This window comes from Marmota monax, unplaced genomic scaffold (genome assembly GCF_021218885.2).
Source record: "Marmota monax isolate L192 unplaced genomic scaffold, Marmota_monax_Labrador192_F-V1.1 WCK01_AAM20220418_F8-fsc00055, whole genome shotgun sequence".
NCBI classification, from domain to species: Eukaryota; Metazoa; Chordata; class Mammalia; order Rodentia; family Sciuridae; genus Marmota; species Marmota monax.
The window spans coordinates 8847253-8866963 of NW_026695205.1; the positions used below are offsets into that span (position 1 = coordinate 8847253).

At 35.4% G+C, this 19711-nt stretch overlaps 1 protein-coding gene across 6 annotated transcripts in view; it reads left to right on the forward strand.

Moving 5' to 3' along the window:
• Nme7 (NME/NM23 family member 7) overlaps positions 1-19711 on the forward strand; it is a 190074-nt gene that overhangs the window by 53802 nt on the left and 116561 nt on the right. For 5 of the 6 annotated variants that reach the window (XM_046430225.2, XM_046430226.2, XM_046430227.2 and 2 more), the window contains 2 exons: positions 2408-2458; positions 5611-5818. In XM_046430225.2, coding sequence (XP_046286181.1) covers positions 2408-2458; positions 5611-5818 — 259 coding nt within the window. The remainder of the gene's footprint in view (positions 1-2407; positions 2459-5610; positions 5819-19711) is intronic. The other variant, XM_046430229.2, reaches the window with a different exon arrangement.

Below are 19711 nucleotides of genomic sequence, written 5' to 3' on the forward strand. Positions count from 1 at the left end.
ATATATGAACATAGGAAAGTTCTGTCTGATTCATTCAACTGTCTTTCTTATTCCCATCCCTTCTCCCTTCCCTTCATTCCCCTTTGTCTAATCCAATGGACTTCTATTCTTACCTACTCTTGCTGCCCCCTACTTATTGTGTGTTAGTATCCACATATCATACAGAATATTGGACCTTTAGTTTTTTGAAATTGGCTTATTTCACTTAGCATGACAGTCTCCAGTTCCATCCATTTACCAGCATAATATCATTCTTTGTGGCTGAGTAGTTCCATTGTGTATATATACCATATTTTCTTTATCCATTCCTCTGTTGAAGGGCACCTAGGTTAGTTCCATAGCTTAGCTACAGTGAATTGAGCTGCTCTAAACATTTATGTTGCTGCATCACTGTAGTATGCTGATTTTAAGTCCTTCGGGTATATACAAACGAGTGGGAAAACTGGGTCAAATGGTGGTTCCATTCCAAGATTTCTGAGGAATTTCCAGAGTGGTTGCACAAATTTGCAGTCCCACCAGCAATGTATGAGTGTGCCTTTTCCCCTACATCCTTGCCAACATTTATTGTTACTTGTATTCTTAATAATCACCATGTAGCTTTAATTTGCTTTTCTCTAATTGCTAGAGTTGTTAAATAATTTTTCATATATTTGTTGGTCATTCGTATTTCTTCTTCTGTAAAGGGCCTGGTCAGTTCCTTTGCCCATTCATCAACTGGGTTATTTGCTTTTTTTAGTGTGAAGCAGCAGGCAGATCAGAAGAAAGAACTAACAAAGGGTTGGGTGGTGAAGATGCTAAACCCTTTCTGTCATTTTATGATGAAAAAGCTTTCTGGTGCCCTCTTGAATTATTGCCTCTCATCTGTTATTCACTATAACAGATGAAGTGATGTGGTCTCTATTGAAAAGAAACACATCAAAAAATACCTCATTGGCCTATTACAAAATGAATTTGCACATATATGTTATGTCAGTTCTACACACACATACTCAAATACTCCCTCTGGCTGTGGAGACATTATAAAAATATACTACACAAGTACAGAGAATAACAAGACATGAGAAGGGGGAAAAAAACTCACATGTTTCCAGAGCCCACTACATGCCATGACTAAATTATTTATTCCACAACAATATATTGTACTAGATGTGACCACCTTCATTTTACATATGAGAAGAACAAGTTTAGCATGGTAAGGTCAAAGAACAATTAGGGAAAGATAGGAAGATCTGAACCCAAGTCTCTGATTGCTTATGCTCTTTCTACCACTAACTGAAAACAACAACAAAAATCTAGACAGTAAAGAGTTCATAAAAATGTGACATGCATATATCATACAGCTGCTTAAAATGGGGTAAAATTGATATCTGAAAAACTCAAACAAGAAGTAAATCAGAAGAAGCAGTAGAAGAGTACTAAAATGATGAATTCCAAACCATTCAACACATACACAAACTTAACTACTACCAGGGAAAAGAACAACCACTATCTTTAATATAAGTGAAAAGGACTCCCTTAAGTATTTTTCTCTTCCAACCTCTAAAATTGAAGCCAGAATGAGAGTGTGTGAATTTTCCTCCTTATTCTTATCTAATTCCTTATACAGCTTAGAAGGAGATAGATATTAGCAAGTGCATCACCATCTATAAGAGTTTTATACTGGTTTTATGAAGAAACTCACCATTATTTCACAAGGATTTGTAAATTAATTTTTATTTTAATCTTCTTTAAAAATCCTGTCACATCAAAGGCGCCATAAACATACATCGGAGAAAAGATAGCCTCTTCAACAAATGGTGCCAGGAAAAGTAGAAATTCATATGGAGCAGAATAAAATTTAACCCCTCTCTCTTACTCTGCCCAAAACTCAACTCAAAGTGGATCAAGAACCTTGGCATCAACCAGAGACCCTGTGTCTACTAGAAGAAAAAGTGGGCCCAACTCTCTATCATGTCAGCTTAGAAACCGACTTCTGCAACAAGACTCCTAAAGTAAAGAAGTAAAATAAAAAATCAATAACTGCAATGATATCAAACTAAAAAGCTTCTTCACAGCCTTCAGATTGTATGCTGGTTAGGATGCCAGTCTATCAGCTTGCCTTAATAGTGTGATAGGGTCCCTAACTTAGCTGAGGAACCTGGACAAGTTGTCTTTGATTTCAGCTTCATCCCAACATGAGTAGTACTTCTTGTATTCATTTTAATTTTACATCTTAACATAGAAATGACTCATGCTTGCAAAATATTTAAAAGGAGGGGAATTTAACAGTCTGCTTGGTAAAACATCATTAATTAATTCACACACTGAGATATGTATATTTAGAGGTTTTCATCTTTTTTTAAAGATAAGCTAAAATAATAGTTTTCTTACATAATTCTCAACTGTTGTCATTTTGATTATTTTATAGGAAAGAAGCAACTGATTTTCATGTAGACCACCAGTCAAGGCCGTTTTATAAGTAGGTATTTAACTTGAGACTAGTGGTACATAATGGAGAATATCTTGGAAAACTAAAGTTATACATGTATGTGTATGGGAGAGTTCTACTAGGGATTGAACCCAGGGGTGCTCTGCCACTTGAGTTATATTCCCCAACTCTTTTGCTTATTTTTATTTATTTATTTATTTTTAAATAGATGGACATAATACCTGTATTTTACTTATTTATTTATTTATTTTTATGTGATGCTGAGGCTTAAACCCAGTGCCTCACATGTGCTAGGCAAGCACTCAACCACTGAGCTACACCCTAGCACTTATTTTTTTATTTTGAGACAGCATCTCATTTAGTTGCTCAATCTGGCCTTGAACTTGCAATCTTCCTGCCTCATTCAGCCTCCCTAGTTGCTGGAATTACAGGCATATACCTCTATACCTGGCAAGAATCATATTTTATAATTTAAAATTTTATTTCATGAGAATAAGCTGTCAAAAGGACCAAAATTACATCTTGGCAACTGCACAGAGTTCTTTTCTAAGAATTATTTTCTTTTATTAGATAACAATTTTTTGTCTCAGGCCAGGCACAGTCGTACACATCTGTAATCTCAGCTACTTGGGAGGTTGAGACTGGAGGATTGCAAGTTCAAGACCAGCCTGGACATCTTAGAGAGACCTTGTCTTAAAATTAAAAAGGACTGGGGATACAGCTTGGTGATATAGTGCTTGCCTAGCATGTGGGAGGACCTGGGTTTAATCCCCAGTACCATAAAAAAAGAATTCTATATGTTCATCATTAAATAGCTGAAACTTTAATCTGAAGGAGATGATTTAAGTTACGAGAAGCATAGCTTTCTTGAGTGAATTAAAAATGTAGTAACGATTATATTGATGGATATTTTTGTTGTGCTTTTAAAGTCTCTTACTGTGGCCATCTTGTATGTATAAAATATTCATAGAACCCTTATATTTGAACTTAAATAATTTGATATATATTTTATTTCTTGAAAAATGGCAACTAATATATATTAGAAACAATCTGTATCCTGAATATTTGCTATATAATTAAGTTTAAGTGAAAATGGTACACACTTAATTATTGACATACAAAGGAATGCTTACATTTCTAATAAGGATAAATGTTATTTTACTCAAACTGCTACAACAGACATGCCATTTGGTATCCTACACAGAGTAGTATTTTTAAAGCTTTTTACAAGAAAATTACTGTTACAGATTTTTAAAAATATTTTTATTGGTACATATTAATTATACCAAAGAGTGGGTTTCATTGTGGCATATCTGTACATGTATTTAACCTAATTTGATCAATTTCACTCCCTAGTACCACCCTTTGCCCTCTCCTGCTCCTTCCTCCTGACCCTCATGCTGTACCCTATGGTCCCCCTTCTATCTTCATGAGACCCTTTTTTCTTTAAATTCCACATGTGAGAGAGAACATGAGCCCCTTATCTATCTGATTTTAGCTTATTTCACTTAACATAATTCTCTCTGGCTCTGTCCATTTTCCTACAAATGTCATGATTTCATTCTTTATGGCTGATAAAAACTCCATTGTGTGTGTGTGTGTGTGTGTGTGTACGTACATACCACATTTTATTTATCCATTAATCTATCGATAGACACCTAAGATGGTTCCATAATTTGGCAATTGTGATTGCTATAAACATGGCAGTGTATGTATCTCTAAAGTTTCTAACTCTTTTCTTACAGATTATTTTAAATCAAGCCTTATAAAATTTTCCCAAGTCTTGTTTTATATCCAGTTTTCTAGCAGATTTGTAGAAATTATTCTTATAGGTTCTTTTATTTCACTTTGTATCAGTGGATTACAAATCCTAGTTTAATGTCTTATATGTAATTAATATGCAGTAAAGTTTATTAAATGAATGAATTAACTAGTTGCCTAGTATTGGGAAAGATGTAATTAAAGAATATCAGCAGTAACTGGATATCACTTCATGAAGCAATATCTTATGATATACTCTTCTCTATGTTATTACATGATAAACTCATATTCTTAGAATTCTGCATTAACAGGACTTTAGATAATCAATTTCTTGTGGGAGAAATCTTATAGTATAAATTCTGATATGCAGTAGGGTATCATCAAATGCTTATTGAATGGATAAACATGGGTGTGCTACCTCTGTTTGGGCTCCTTAGATCTAATGGTTGGTTTGCAGGGGTTTTAGGGGGTAGGTAAGGGCTAGCAAAGTATGTGCTAGTGGGTCCCATGGTCTTCTTAGAGTAGAGGGTGAATATCACTTCATACATGCTATTTCTTAGGAATAGTCTTTAAAATGAATTGGAGTGGTGAAGTACTGAGGGAGTTAGACAGGTAACATGGGAGTGTATGTATCTCTAAATTAGACAGGTTACATGGTACGTGAAGGAAGGAATTGTGTAAAACAGTCCTAAGTTAATAGGCACAAGGACTGTTACTCTCTGTTCCTCCCTCACAGTCCTGTTGTCTCTCTGATATGGATGAGAGAGAAACATGGGCTCACCCTAAAAGCATGCTTCTGTCTGCTTACCGCAGTAGCGAGGATACTTACTCCTTTCACAGTTAACCTTGTCACTGCTGTGTTTGTACATGTGGAAGTGGAAGTATAAAATGCGTTACTTTTTTTATTCCCTGGAGGATGGTGATTCATTACTAGATTTTTAATCAAGAACCTCTGTGTATGCTTTAATAATTTAATATAGGAAACTCAGTAGCTTTTGTATAATAAATATATATTTCTTGAAGACCCATTGACACCCTTTTTCTTTATCACTAAACCAAGTCAATGTTTATTTATAGAGAGTTCTTCATCACTCTTTTTGAATTCTGATAGTTCTGTGTACACACACACACACACACAGTCAATGAAATGGTCTTAATCCAATAAAAGTAATTTTTTTTTTTTGCTAACACTAATTGATTTGACATTACTACTATATTGATTTTTAGTGAATTGGGCTACTTCAAGACACTTAGTTTATAAAAACCTTATTCTGCTCATATAAAGCTCATTACTCCAACAATAGTTCTGAGATTGTAATATTCTTGTCTATGTTGAAATATTCAGATTTAAATATGTCTATGTGGTTAAGAGAGAAGTCTTATGTTGTCAAAAGCAAACCAATCTTTTCCCTGTTTTATAGTGAGATGATCCAGTTTATTACAAGTGGTCCTGTTATTGCTATGGAGCTTTTAAGAGATGATGCAATATGTGAATGGAAAAGGCTGCTTGGACCTGCAAACTCTGGGGTGGCTCGTACAGATGCTCCTGGAAGCATTAGAGCCCTTTTTGGAACAGATGGCATAAGAAATGCAGCTCATGGCCCAGATTCTTTCGCTTCTGCTGCCAGAGTAAGGTTTTAAAAAATATTTTAATTGTTAGTTTGTGAAATGTTTTATATCAAAGTAAAGCATGTCTGCCATTGGTGATTCAGGATGGCTATATACAGCTGATCTGGTACTGAGAACACCTTTTACATTGGGTCAAAAGATGTGTCAGTGATGTTTCCTTTGTGAACTGGTGGCCTGGTCATTCTCAAGATGATGCAATTAAGACTTATATTTCTTATTCTAAAGACTTAAATTACTGAGGCTCACAGTGTTAGATCTCTTGGATTCATGTATGAATACTAGTTCATGGGAAGTAGATATTCAAAAAGAAGGTAGCATTTGATTCAGCCTTTCTTTGATTAAGACCCAACAGTAGGAATCAAAGAAAAATACTGTGGCTGGAAAATGCAGCATGTATGAAGAAGCAAGAACCACAGCTCTTAACAACAAATCGAAAACATATATGTGGCTCCCAGCACCTTCCCCTTGACCTTGATCTCCTGTTAGAAACTGTCTATAATTTTTTTTCTTTTACTGTCATGTTTCATGTTTCATTATTTTCTGTTTCTTAGCTGCCTTTGACCACTCATTGGAAGCAGCCATTCCAGTTTGGCTTTGTCCCCACTATTCCACAGAAACTGCCTTGACTGAGATAACCAGTGTCCTCTTAATTTAAAAATCCAAGGAAAAATTGTGCATCTCTTACCTTAAACATTATCTCTCTGCTACATTTGACACATTTGAGGGTCTCCTTTTGAATACTCACCCTATTTTAGTTTTGTTATATCTCACTGTTGATGTAGACCATGATCCTTGTCTTGTTAATTGGTTTTTCTTCCTTCACTTTCTTGTCTTTTTAGGTATTAGTATTATTCATGCTTCTTTCCCTGGTTTGTTTTTAATCTAGCTTTAATTTTTAGTCTTCTGGACTATAAAATAAGGCAAGAGTTGCACCTGCATCATGGAGTTCTGAGGATTAATGAACTCACTTAAGCCTTTAGCATAGGGCCTCAAACATAATATTTAATGATAGATAATAACCTTTGTAATTATTATTAATATTTAACTTTTATGGTGCTCCCCAAATCTATATCTATATATTCTACTGGACATAATGCCATTATGTAGTCATGTACCACATAACAGTGTTTATGTCAGTGATAAGTCACATATCTAACTGTTGTCCTATAATATTATATTGCTATCTTCGTTGATGTAAATACACTCTGTGATGTTAACACAGGGATGAAGTCACTTAATGAACATTTTTCAGAATGTATTTATCCTGTCATTTAGCAATGTATGACTGTACAAAAACCAAGAGTAGTTTTGATATGCTTGAAATAGGCAGTCAGAAAAGGTAATGTTAAAAGAAATCACCATTCCTATGGTAAAAACTATGTCATAGCTTTAATAAATTGAACAAGAGAGATGAGAACAAATCTTTATGGAAAATTATGAATAAAAGACTTGAAGATATATACTGTTCATAGTTGGAAAGAGTCAGTTTCATTGAGATATCAGTTCTCGCCAGGTTGATCCTATAACTTCAGCATGAATTCAGTCAAAATGCTAGCACAGATTTTCATGAAGTTTAGCAAAATGTTTGGAAGAATCAAGGGCCCAAAACAGTTGAGACAATTTTGAAAAGGAAGAAGAAGGTATGGTAATGATAAGGTAGGACTTCATAAAACTGGGGTAGTAGCAGTAAAAATAGTGTAGTACTAGCATGGGAGTAGACAAGAATATTGATGTAACGGTCTAGAATGCTCAAGAAATTACCTACATGTCATGGGAATTTAATATCATTATGAATCAGGGGGCAAGGGTTAAATCTATTAGTTGTAAGTTTTGCTAGATAATTTTATATGGAAAAAATATAAACTAATTGCTTAAGTCACTACATAGGGGTTCTCTTTAAATCTTCAGACTCACATCTAAGTGATCCATTTAAAACTGAACTGACCATAATTCACCAAATTATTTCTTTGGTATTCTGTATATTACTAACAAAGACATATAGTACTCGTAGTCTTTCTTCTACATTCTGCATCCTCCAGATTCAATCAATTAAAAAGTCTCATAGATTTCCTTCTAAACATTTTCTTCTTTTTTAAAAAAATATTTATTTTTTAGTTTTAGGTGGACACAATATCTTTTATTTTATTTTTTTGTGGTGCTGAGGTTTGAACCCAGTGCCTCATGCATGCTAAACGAGTGTTCTACCACTGAGCCACAACCCCAGCCCCTAAACATTTTCTTGAATTGCCCCCTCTCTCTCCATTCCCTCCACGGCTCTACTGTTTCTGACCTGGTCTTCTGTTACAGCCTGGTTTATACTTTTTTCATTCAAATACATCTTCCACATAGATTTCAGAATAAACTCTCTTAAAATCCTCATGTTTCCATTGTCATGACTGCTGAAAACATTCCAGAGTCTTCCCAGAGTCAAGTTTGAGCTCCTTAGTACGTTTACCATGCCTTTGAGTGATACCTCTCCTTGTCCCTTCTCCAGCCTTGCATCTTGCCTCTCTGTCAGATCCGCTGACAATCTGTAATTCTTGGTACGGCAGAGATGCTTAAGAAAGACACACACACACACACACACACACATATTCAGTAGAAAATGAGCACCGTCTTTACTTTTTTCTCCCCTTCTTTTATACAGCATTGTTAATTAAAACAAGGGGAAAGGAAAACATCCTTTCGACAGCTTAATCCTTACAAACATGGATAAACATTCTCAGGAAAACTTTGTTTATGGTCACAGTGCTCCATATTTCTTATCAATTAACTTCTGGTTAGTTATTCCCAGGCAAACACGCACACACACACACACACACACACATAAAATTTTACACTTGGCAAAACATTCTTTTCTCTTATCTTCTTAAGACAGCAACAAGGACACAGTTCAAAGAGTTCATACTTTCTCATAGAACTCCTTGTTTTGCTAAGCACAGCAAAACTTAACTGTTTGTGTGCTTGAGCACACAGTTTCCCCTTAAATAACAATGACGGCGATTGCGCCTGTCTTAGGTTGTGAACCGTACTGCAACATTCTTACCCGTCATGGAGGACTTCCATTGATGGGAAATGTAAGCCTCTGTCTTAAATTGATATGTGCAGTGATTCATCTTACCCGTCACTGGCAACAATCATCCAAACCGTCGGGAGGCATATGAAGTCACCACAGGAGGATGAGATAAGAGACAAGTGATCATACAGCGACCAATGAAACAAACAAGTATAGACATGCCAAATATCAAAATCACACATATCATTAATTGTTTTAACCAGGAAATATTAGGAAGTCAAGATGTTAACCATGAAAATAATTCTTCATTTCCTTCATATTGTCTGATTTTATCAATCATTTCTTTCAAATGATGAATTTCTGTATCAATAGGAACACTGTTATCTGTCAGATTAAAGCAACACATATTTTTTACTTTAATACATTTTTTATGGTGTAACAATAGTAAATAATCTATAGCAGCTCTATTATCCAAAACTCCTTGTCGTAAAACCTGCTGTTCTTCATTCAACAAGGCTAGAGCAGTAGATGTAGAATTAATGTTTTTTGTCATTACACATGCCAATTTCATAGCTGTCTTATAAGCTTCTACTGCCAATCCAGGGATCCCTACAAGGGAAAAAGTCAATGCATCAAACTCTGCTTTAGATAATAAGTTTATATCGTCCTTACAGTCCGATGTTAGTGTAGCCATTCTTTATAAGCGACGAGAAGGATGTTCAGGAAGCAAATCACCAATGGAGGGAAGGAAAACTATGAGACGACTAAGACAGCAACGTGTTCCATGAGTCATATTTGCCGGTATGTAGTTGAATGTATAAGTTCCACAGGGAAAAAAACCAGCCTCTTGGAAGTGGCACATGTCCATAACTTGAAGGAACCGCAAAGGAATTATTACATGCAAAGGAAGGTCCCATAGATCTACATTTAGTTGCACAATTATGAAACTCAGTGCAGGTGTCATTATCTGTTACAATAACAGTAGTGGTTATAACTTGAACTGCATTTCGGGGTAGGCGATAAGAAGGGGTGCTCCAATTAGAATAATCAGCATAAGTAATAGTTTTATCAAAATTGGAGAAAAAGGTCATATTTTTTTATTTCTTCTGCTGGATGACAGACAGGTAGTAAACAGGAACCCAATATTGCTCCCAAATGGACATCTTGTTTTAGGTCGATATTATCAGTCCCTGCCAATTGAACCAATATCAGCCATACATTGGTTTTATTGAAAGAGGCAACTTCCATAGCTCCGAAAAGGAGAAAAAAGGTTAGGGACAGCATCTATAAGATATAAAACAAACCAAAGAGGTAAAAGCATTTATGATGTAGTTTTAGAAGAGTCAAACCATAAAAAACGAGAAGGAATCCATCGAGGTCCCGGATCATTTTGCGGAAAAACACAGGCAGCTCCTTTTCCCCACATTAATGCAGGATCAGGACCCATCCATTGTCCTGTTAAAACATCTTTCCACCTTACAAGTGGATGGGCTGTTTGTCCCTTAGCATGCCATAAGCGATCTGCAGCTGTCAGTTTTGTAGCTGGGTCTACAGTTAAAAAACTTAAAATAAATAATACATGTGCTAGACGAGAGCGGGGACTGCCGCTACTCCCCCCTTTTGTTTTTGACAGATATGCTTTAAGAGTTTGATGAGCTCGTTCTACTAAACCTTGTCCTTGAGGGTTATAAGGAATATCTGTCGTGTGTTTTACATCATAAGTGTGAAGAAATCTTGCAAATGATGTACTAGTATATGTTGGTCCATTATCCGTTTTAATATGTTTAGGGAGACCCATAATAGATAAAGCTTCCATACCATGAGCAATTACATCTTTGACCCTTTTCCCTGAATGAGGAAATGAGAGTAAGTATCTATAGACACATGAACATACGCTAATTTGCCAAAAATGTTAATGAGTAACATCCATTTGCCATAAATGACCCTGTAAAAGGCCTCTAGGATTAATGTCAAAATCAGGAGAGTGTATCTGTGTAGAGCAGAGGGAACAATCGCGAATAATTTGAGAAGCTGCTTCACGAGAACTTTTACAATGATAAGCTAAAGAAGAAGCATTAAGATGAAATTGAGAATGTAAAGTTTGGGGATCCATAGACAGAAAGGCAGACATTTTGGAGGCTAAATAAGCGGCAGCATTTTTCTCACTAAGTGGTCCTGGTAAAGTTGAATGACCTTTGTGTTTAATAGAGAAACCTTTAATTCTGTTACTCAGTGCTGGATAATCATACTAGCAAACACCAAGCCTATCTGTGTAGGTTAGGAATATCTGTAGGCCTTAAACTAAAAACTTCTGTCTCTGGCATCTCCTCGTCTCTTTTTATAGTTATCAGACATTTCTGTCTGAGAATCCTTCTTTGTAGCCTCCAGTCTTACTTATTTTACTTATCTCAGGCTCACATAAGGTGTTTACCTTAAATTATTATTATTATTATTATTATTATTATTACTAAAAATGCCCAGGAATGGCTGTGTTTGGGTTTTAACTGTCTTTACTGAGTGTTTAAGATGAAGCAGTCAAACTGACTTTTGTTCCTATCTATTGTTAACAGTCAGCTGAGTTTTTATGGGAGTCATCCCTGGGGAAACTTTACAGCAGCTTCTCAGTTCTGCTAGTGCCATTTGCGCTAGGATGGGTCCAGGTCTAGCTTGACCATGTGGCTTCCCTTGGAAGCATCAGGGATGTCTCCCTTCTCCAATGACCCTCCTCTTCATAGCAAATGCACTGTTTGGCTTTCTGTTCTCCAGTGGTCTCATTAATCTCCCTAATCGGGAGGTTATGTGGCCCAGAGTTGCAAAGCTCCTTAGAGAAGTTCCCCTGTTCCCTGGATTCAGATTGACTCAGAGGGTAAGAGCCAAATATTGGTTTTCTTGACCCTTTTGATTTAACTTTAATTTTAAATCTTCATCTTAAACATACAGTAAATAAATTTTAACAGCCTTATATTAAGAGTACTGGGCTTTAATGTCTATAACTTTATAATTATTTATCTTTTTTATTAATTGGGGTCTGTATTATCCTATCTGTCTTGTAGGTGATGGCTTATTATCTTAAATTAACCCAGGTTGTGTGTTTTTAAAGCAGTGCATCTGTAAAACATTAACAGGCAATCTTTAGACCATTTATAAGAAAACTACAAAATAAAATTAACAAGAGTGAAAACATATTTAGTTTGTGTAATAGCTACCTTGAATTTTGGCTGAGTTAACATTATATCCCCTGTTTGAGATCTTAATAATCTTGATAGAAAAAAAAAACCCAGCTTTTGAACATAACTTTAAATGAACTAAAATCTGGCCTTCTGCTTTTGTAGTCATTCTCACATGTAGTAAGATGGGACCCAGAGCCTTATCTCAAGTAACGCAGGGCTTTTTATAAATCTTAAGTGTTTTAGTTCTTAAGTTGATCTTTGTCTTTTAAATATCATTTTACAAAGTTTACATAAATTGTTTGAGGTCACTTGAACATTAGCTAACACCATAGGATATCACATTTAAAACATTAAAGAAAGGCTGAAAATTTTTAACCATTTGTGGAAAGGTAGCAAAATATTTTGTGCTTATCAATATTAATCTTTACATAGATTAGGCTCTCATTAACTTAAAAATACATTTAAATTATTTCCCAATGTAAAAAGTAATATAAAACTTTTAACATATCTTATCGATAACGGGTAAATAAATCCCCAATATGTTTTTTTTTTTCAGTTTTCAAAATAAATTTTATTTACAAAAGAGGTAGAGGGCTAGACTTAAACCCTTTAATCTATTGTCAGCGTCACAGAAAACTTACAGGTTAAAAATAACATATTGCAAACTGAGAACATTCAAACTGTGTATCATAATAAAGTGAGAAAATGTTTACTGTTCTTCTGAATAGCTTGAAGAAAGCAGGGTTTTCCTTATAATTAAAAATTGTACACAATAAATTAATAAATATGTAAATATCAGAAAAACATGGACCTTAAATTTCCCCTCATTGAGTCAGTTTGAAAATGTAGTATTTTATTTTTTTTTCCAAGAAAATTACATATACTTTGTACTGGGAAATATATATGTCCACCATAGGTGAGGCACCAAATAACTGGCTACTCCAGTGACGGTTTATGGTGGTACACATGCAGTGGTTCTGTTTGAAGGGTACAAATGTGCACAACAGAATAGACTCTCTCTAACCAAGGTTTAGCTAGTTACTACAGAAACCACAAATCCAATGCAGATAATCTGTCCATTATCACCCAATATGTTTTTTTTAAGCTTAAAATTACCATACAACCTTAGAACACCAGCTTGATATAATGCTCTCTTAAAGCTTCTACCTTACAGACTTGTATACCTGGAAGATATGAGCATATTAACAGCATCACAATTACATTGATGTTTTTATATTAACCAAGTTTAGCTTTAAAGAAGTGACAGTACAATGCTCTAAAATAACAGTTCTTATTTAACCAGTTGTTTAATTTTTATGGTTACTTGCTCTAGAAAAAATAAAACTCAATAAACACAATGTTATGGGTAAACATGTTTTAAGAAATTTTTGTCTTTGTAACACATGACTGATTGTAAAAACAAACTTATACAGACCTTAGTAAATCAATCAGATATCTAACAAAAGTACTCATGAATGAGTAATCCCATATTAAATTTACTTTACTTATTTTATCAAAATATTAGACAAGTATATTGAACAGTATTAGTTTTTTTTTGAAGGAAAAGTCCTAGAACCAAGGTATATTAGACATTTTATAGACATTAATATTTTATTAGTTTTTTTTTGAACACCTAGAAAAACTTGTAAACTTAAATTTAAAGACATTTATTTTTATCTGTTTATTAAATTTAAATTGGACCATTTTAATCACGTGAATTAAAGATCTTTGGATCCATTTTTTAAAATTTTTATGAGCGCTCCTTATATGTGTTAATTTGTATATCATATATATGATATATGGACATATGCACATATGCACACAATTCACAAAATTTTATATTTTACATCTGTTTTGTCAACAGATACCATACTATGATTTACTATCCTTGTCCAAATCATATATATCCATATCATATACAACACATAACACAAGTGTGCACACATAATACAATAGTAAAGGCCTTGTAGCTTTTTGCAGGTGAAATCTCCATTGCAATGTTTTTTTAAAAAAAAAACTCCACAGTTGATTACAAATAGAACTGATCAGAAAAACATTAACCTAAGTCTGTAGGATCAAAATCATGAGCTCAAAAAAATACAGAATCTAAGAAAAAGCAAGAGTCCTAGAAAAAATGACCGGCCAGTAATTAGTAAATACAATACAATGTACTTTTTTTTTTTCCTTTAGGCCTCAGATCAATCTCCTACTGAGCTTGCAGGCTTCTTTCATTTGCATTTTAACGTAAGTTTTGACTGAGGTCTGGAAGGAGCAAGGAAAACTGTTATTCTGAGCAGACACCTCATGTATAAGGCATTTTAACCATAAGTCATAATTTTTAGGTTTGAATGTTGAAAATTATGATATAAGTTTAAGACACAATTCACAAAATTTTATATCTTTACATCTTGTTTTGTCAACAGATACCGTACTATGATTTACTATCCTTGTCCAAATTAATGCTCTGGTATACACAGTGACATTTTTTTTAGGCTACCCAATTTAAAAATTGGTGAAAAACCTGAATGATTGGGAGTTACTTGCCAACTTGGAAGTAGAGTTCTTTAGTTTTCCATCCTAAGTATTTAAGTTCTCTGGCATGAATTATCTGAAATCATAAACTAAACAATTACCTAAACCCAACTTTTAACTGCAAGATTGTGCAATGCTTCAAAAACCCATTTAGATAAGTAGACAGAGGTAGCATAATCCTTACAGTTCAGGGAAGGAAGGCGGGAGTTCCCCGAAGCAAAATAGGGCTTCAGCAGCTGCTGGGAGTCCCTCAGTCCCTCCTTTTACTTACAGGATTAGCTCCTCTTTTGTAGGTGGTGGATCCTCTGTTTTTAATTTAGAAGCATCAGAAATGGGGGCCTCATCATCTGAGGAATCACTTTCACTCACTGAAACTATTGATTCCCTGTCCTGAACCTCCATCCAAGTTCCCCGTGTCTGCTGTAAAAATTCACGCACTTTTACATCTGGAGATAAAAGTGCATCTTTTACCAACTTCCACAAAGAAGAAGTAGCTACAGGTGAACTGCCTGGACCCTTTTCCCTTAAATATTTTTGCAAATTTTCTTTTACATGTTCCCAATCAGGAACCATTAAATTCCCTGAGTGCAAAAACCAAGGAGATGCAGTTTTAATAGCAAGCATAAAAGCAGAAGCTGTTTTTCTATTAATTACAATTCCTTGCTCCTTAAGCAAAGTCATAATTGCCTGTAGCATTTGACTTCTTGAGAATTTCTGATCCCATGGTACCTCTCCCCTTCACTTACCTTTGCCAGTAAGGGGACTCTCTGCTGCCCACCCAGGGACGCCACCTGTCAGACCCGCTGACAATCTGTAATTCCTGGTACAGCAGAGATGCTTAAGAAAGACACACACACACACACACACACACACACGCGCGCGTGCGCGCATTCAGTAGAAAATGAGCACCGCCTTTACTTTTTTCTCTTCTTTTATACAGCATTGTTAATTAAAACAAGGGGAAAGAAAAAACATCCTTTCGGCAGCTTAATCCTTATAAACATGGATAAACATTCTCAGGAAAACTTTGTTTATGGTCACAGTGCTCCATATTTCTTATCAATTAACTTGTGGTTAGTTGTTCCCAGGCAAACACACACACACACACACACAAACACGCACATATATATATAAATTTTACACTTGGCAAAACATTCTTTTCTCTTATCTTCTTAAGACAGCAACAAGGACACAGTTCAAAGAGTTCATACTTTCTCACAGAACTCCTTGTTTTGCTAAGTACTGCCAAAAACTGTTTGTGTGCATGAGCACACACCTCTTCCTGTGTGTGCCCTGGTGTTCTTGCTTAGTTGCATATGCTCACTCTGCCACCTTGCCTTGGAATTCCATCTCTCCTTATACCTAAGTAATTTTTACTTGTCCTTTAAAATTCAACTCAGAGTTCTTTAGCATTATGGGTACAAATTCTTCATCCAGATACATGATTTGCAAATATTTTCTCATGGGGCTTGTGATTTACATCTTCCATCTGTTCAACAGTGTCATTGGATAAGAAGCTTTTACTCTCGAAGTTCTGCCCTTCATGAAGTGTACTCTTTCATTATTGTGGTTTTGGTGTATAACTAGCAAACTGTTGCCTCACCAAGGATCACAGATTTCTCTCCTTTGTTCTGGAACATTTAGTTTCAGGTTTTACATTTAGCTCTGTGGTCCATTTAGAGTTATTTTATATATGCAGTAAGGTATGACCAAAACCTATTGTTCCATATCTGGGTATCTGGTGTTCCAGTGGCATTTGTTGAAGATGGTCCTTCCCCCACTTCACTGCCTTGCACCTTTGTTGACTGTATGTGTAGGGGTCTACTTCTGGACTCTGTTCTGTGTTGTTCATCCATTAGTCTCTCTGTGCCAATTTCATACTTATTTTAGCAATCACAATTAAAATTCAGCAATAGATTTGAGTAGGCACTTCATCAAAGAAGATAGATGAGTGGTAAATAAGCACACAAAAAAGACAGCATCGTTAGACATTAGAGAGATGTTGATTAGAACCACAGACTGACCACAGCAAGAGATAAGGATGAAGAAAAACTAAAAGTTACACTGCTGTTCGTAATTAGAAGTCATGCAACCACTTTAGAAGAGAGTTTAGAAATTTCCCAGAAAATTAACCTATATATATACCCTATGACACAACCATTCCACCTTGAAGTGTTTACATAAGAGAAATGAAAGAAAATGTCAATGCAAAAAAGACTTGGGCATGAATATCTCACACCATACTACCTGTTGCTTTTGTCACCTCATTTTATGGTTGCAGAAACTGAGACTCAGGGAGCTTAATTACCATGCCCACGTGAGGACTCAAGCCCAGACACTGGCTCCTGAGCCCCTGTGCTTAGCTACCATTCTCTACCAGGCGTGCTGGAAGCAGGCACCTGATTTTCTTCAAGTGTTATGGACTTTTAGAATGCGATTTAAAAAGTATGGGAAAGAAAATTTGTCATTAACAATCCTTCAGCAAAGTTTTGAAGAGATTATCTACTTATGGCACATTCCTTCCAGCTCATACCTTTGATCATGTGTATAGTTTACACACTAAACATCATCTTACATTGTTTTAATTGCATTCCTTTTTCCATTTGCTATTTTATTATAACATTTTAGATGACTTCATATTTCATTAATGTTTTGAGTTATTGTCTGAGGAAAGATTTGTCATTTTAGGAGAGTGGGTAAGAGAAAAATTTAAGTATGCAATTTTCATCTGGGGAATTTACTAAACTATTTAAAATTACCATGTACAGGTAAAAAGTTTCAAAAAACTTTTAACTGGAAATCATTTAGCAATATTTTATTGTTATAATTATGATATTAATGTAGGTTTGTCGAATGTTTTAGTGACTTACCATGGGATCTTATTAGGGTGAAAATTCGAAGAAGTGCAACTATATATTTTATGATTTGTTTAAAAATTATATGCTTAAACTTTATCAAATTAAATCTGAATTTGTTCAAGTTACAATTTTTTTCGCTTTTTATGTTAGACAATTTAGGGAAACATAGTGCTTAAGAATGATAGCAAAAACCCTTGTAAGGAGAGTTTTATACAAAATATTTAGCCCCTCAAATCACAAAAGAATATGGACCTTCTTTAGTGACTTTACATTTGTTCTGTGAAGACTTTGAATTGGTCGCCAGTGAGCCACTAAAAATATTCTTGCAAATGTTAGTTGGATTACTAGGTGGGATGGACATAACTAGCTGCACAGGTATAAAGAGAAAGTATAACATAAAGCCATAATATAGACTTGTTCACTTTTACAAAGAAGTGAAATACATATGTATACACATACACATATGTACAAAATCTGTATACTCTTTGTCTTAAATATTTGTTCATCATATGTGAGTATTTGGGAAGCTAACTACCATTTTTAGAAATTGAACAAGAGAATAAATTAGAATTAATTTGAGTTGAAATAATTGGCCAACTTACCAAGTTGTTAAGTAATTTGTTAAAATAGAATAATGTAGCATTGCTTTTCACTTTTGGAACTAGATATGATACAAAAAGTTCAGGGCTTTGGAGTCATAATGACATGGATTTGAATCTTGACTTTGCCACTTGTTAACTTTTAAGGCCTTGTTACTCAAGATGAGCCTCATTTTTCTTCTTTGTATTGAGGGGCTATATTTATTTTACTTGGCAAATGCAGAGTTTATAAGTTTCTGAATTTCTTCCATTCCAAAAGTATTTATTGAGGGCTAATAGTGAATAAAGTTAAGTGCCTGCCTTGAGTTTCTCTCATTTCTGATGGGGAGTGTCAGATAATAAACAAGTCAATAGACATAGCATTTTGGGTGGTAAGTGCTTTGATGGAAATAAAGAGAAAGGGAACAGAACGACTAGGTGGAAAAACGACTATGTTGAGTAAGGATGTGGAGTGCTAGCTAATGCAGGAAATCCTCACAGTCTCTAATTTGAGAAAGATATGAAGGAAATGGAGGCGAAAACCATGAAATTATCTGGGGAAGGGCCACTTTAGGAAGAAAGACAACAATAAATGCAAAAGTTTTGAGATGGGAACATATATGCTGTGTTCAAAGAACTATGCGGGGGCAAGGCTAATGATGCCACGGCAGGAACAAAAGTGGTCCAAATGGCTGGAGGTTAGGTAAGAGGTGCAGATCATATGAGCCTTGTAGGATGTCTAGGACACTAGACTTCACTCTGAATGAGATGGGAGAGGATGGAGACACTGTGTTGAAGAAGGATAAGATCTGGATTTCATTCTGCTTAGAGTATTAAGAAGAAAGCAGGCAGGGTGGGGATAGGGATGTTGTGGGGAACATTAGGAGCTTACTGGGAGGGCTAGTGGAGGTGGTTCAGTTCTTGATATATGTTAAAGGATTTCCAGATAAGATTGTATAGGTGGGTGAGAAAAGGGGGAGGTGTCAGGGATCAATATTTTTTCTCTTCCTGTATATGTACTTGGGGACAAGGAAAACAGTGTGGCAGAAAAAGAACAGATTGGAGTGAAAGCATGAACTCTGTTTTGGACATTTTGAAGATGAATGTCTGTTAAATGGTATTTCCAGTTACGAGTGTGGAGTTTAGGGAGGAGGTTGGGTTGGAAGTGGAAATTGGGAGCCAAGAGATGACAGATGGCATTTAAAGTTGTAGGAGTCAATGAGATCACCAGGAGAATGACTGTAGATCGAAGACAGACTGAACCCTGGAACTCTACCACATGTAGAGATCAGACAGACAAGAGAAATCCATCAAAGGAGACTGAGAGAAGTAACCTTTGAGGTAGGAAGCATTCCAGGATTTGGGAATGATCAACTGAGTCAAATACTGTTGGGTCAAAAGGGTCAGTTCTGAAAATTAACCTGCAGACTTGGTAACATGGATGTGGTGAGAGATTTCCATGAGCAATTTTGGTGAAATAAAAACCTGATTGATTGAGGGTTTAAGAGAGACTGGAGTAAAGCCATCTCTTCTGAGTTTTGTGGTGAAGATAGCAGAGAAGTGGGAGCTTTGGAAAGCACAACACTTTGTCTATTACAGCTCTCCCATGCTTTCTTGTCCCACCAGTTCCACTTTATTCCTCCAGTGATTACCTGCCAGGCCCCTTGAGGTATTTCAGTTCTTATTTGTACCATAGGGTTCTCTGATATTGTGTGATCCAAAGATCTTGTGCAGGATGA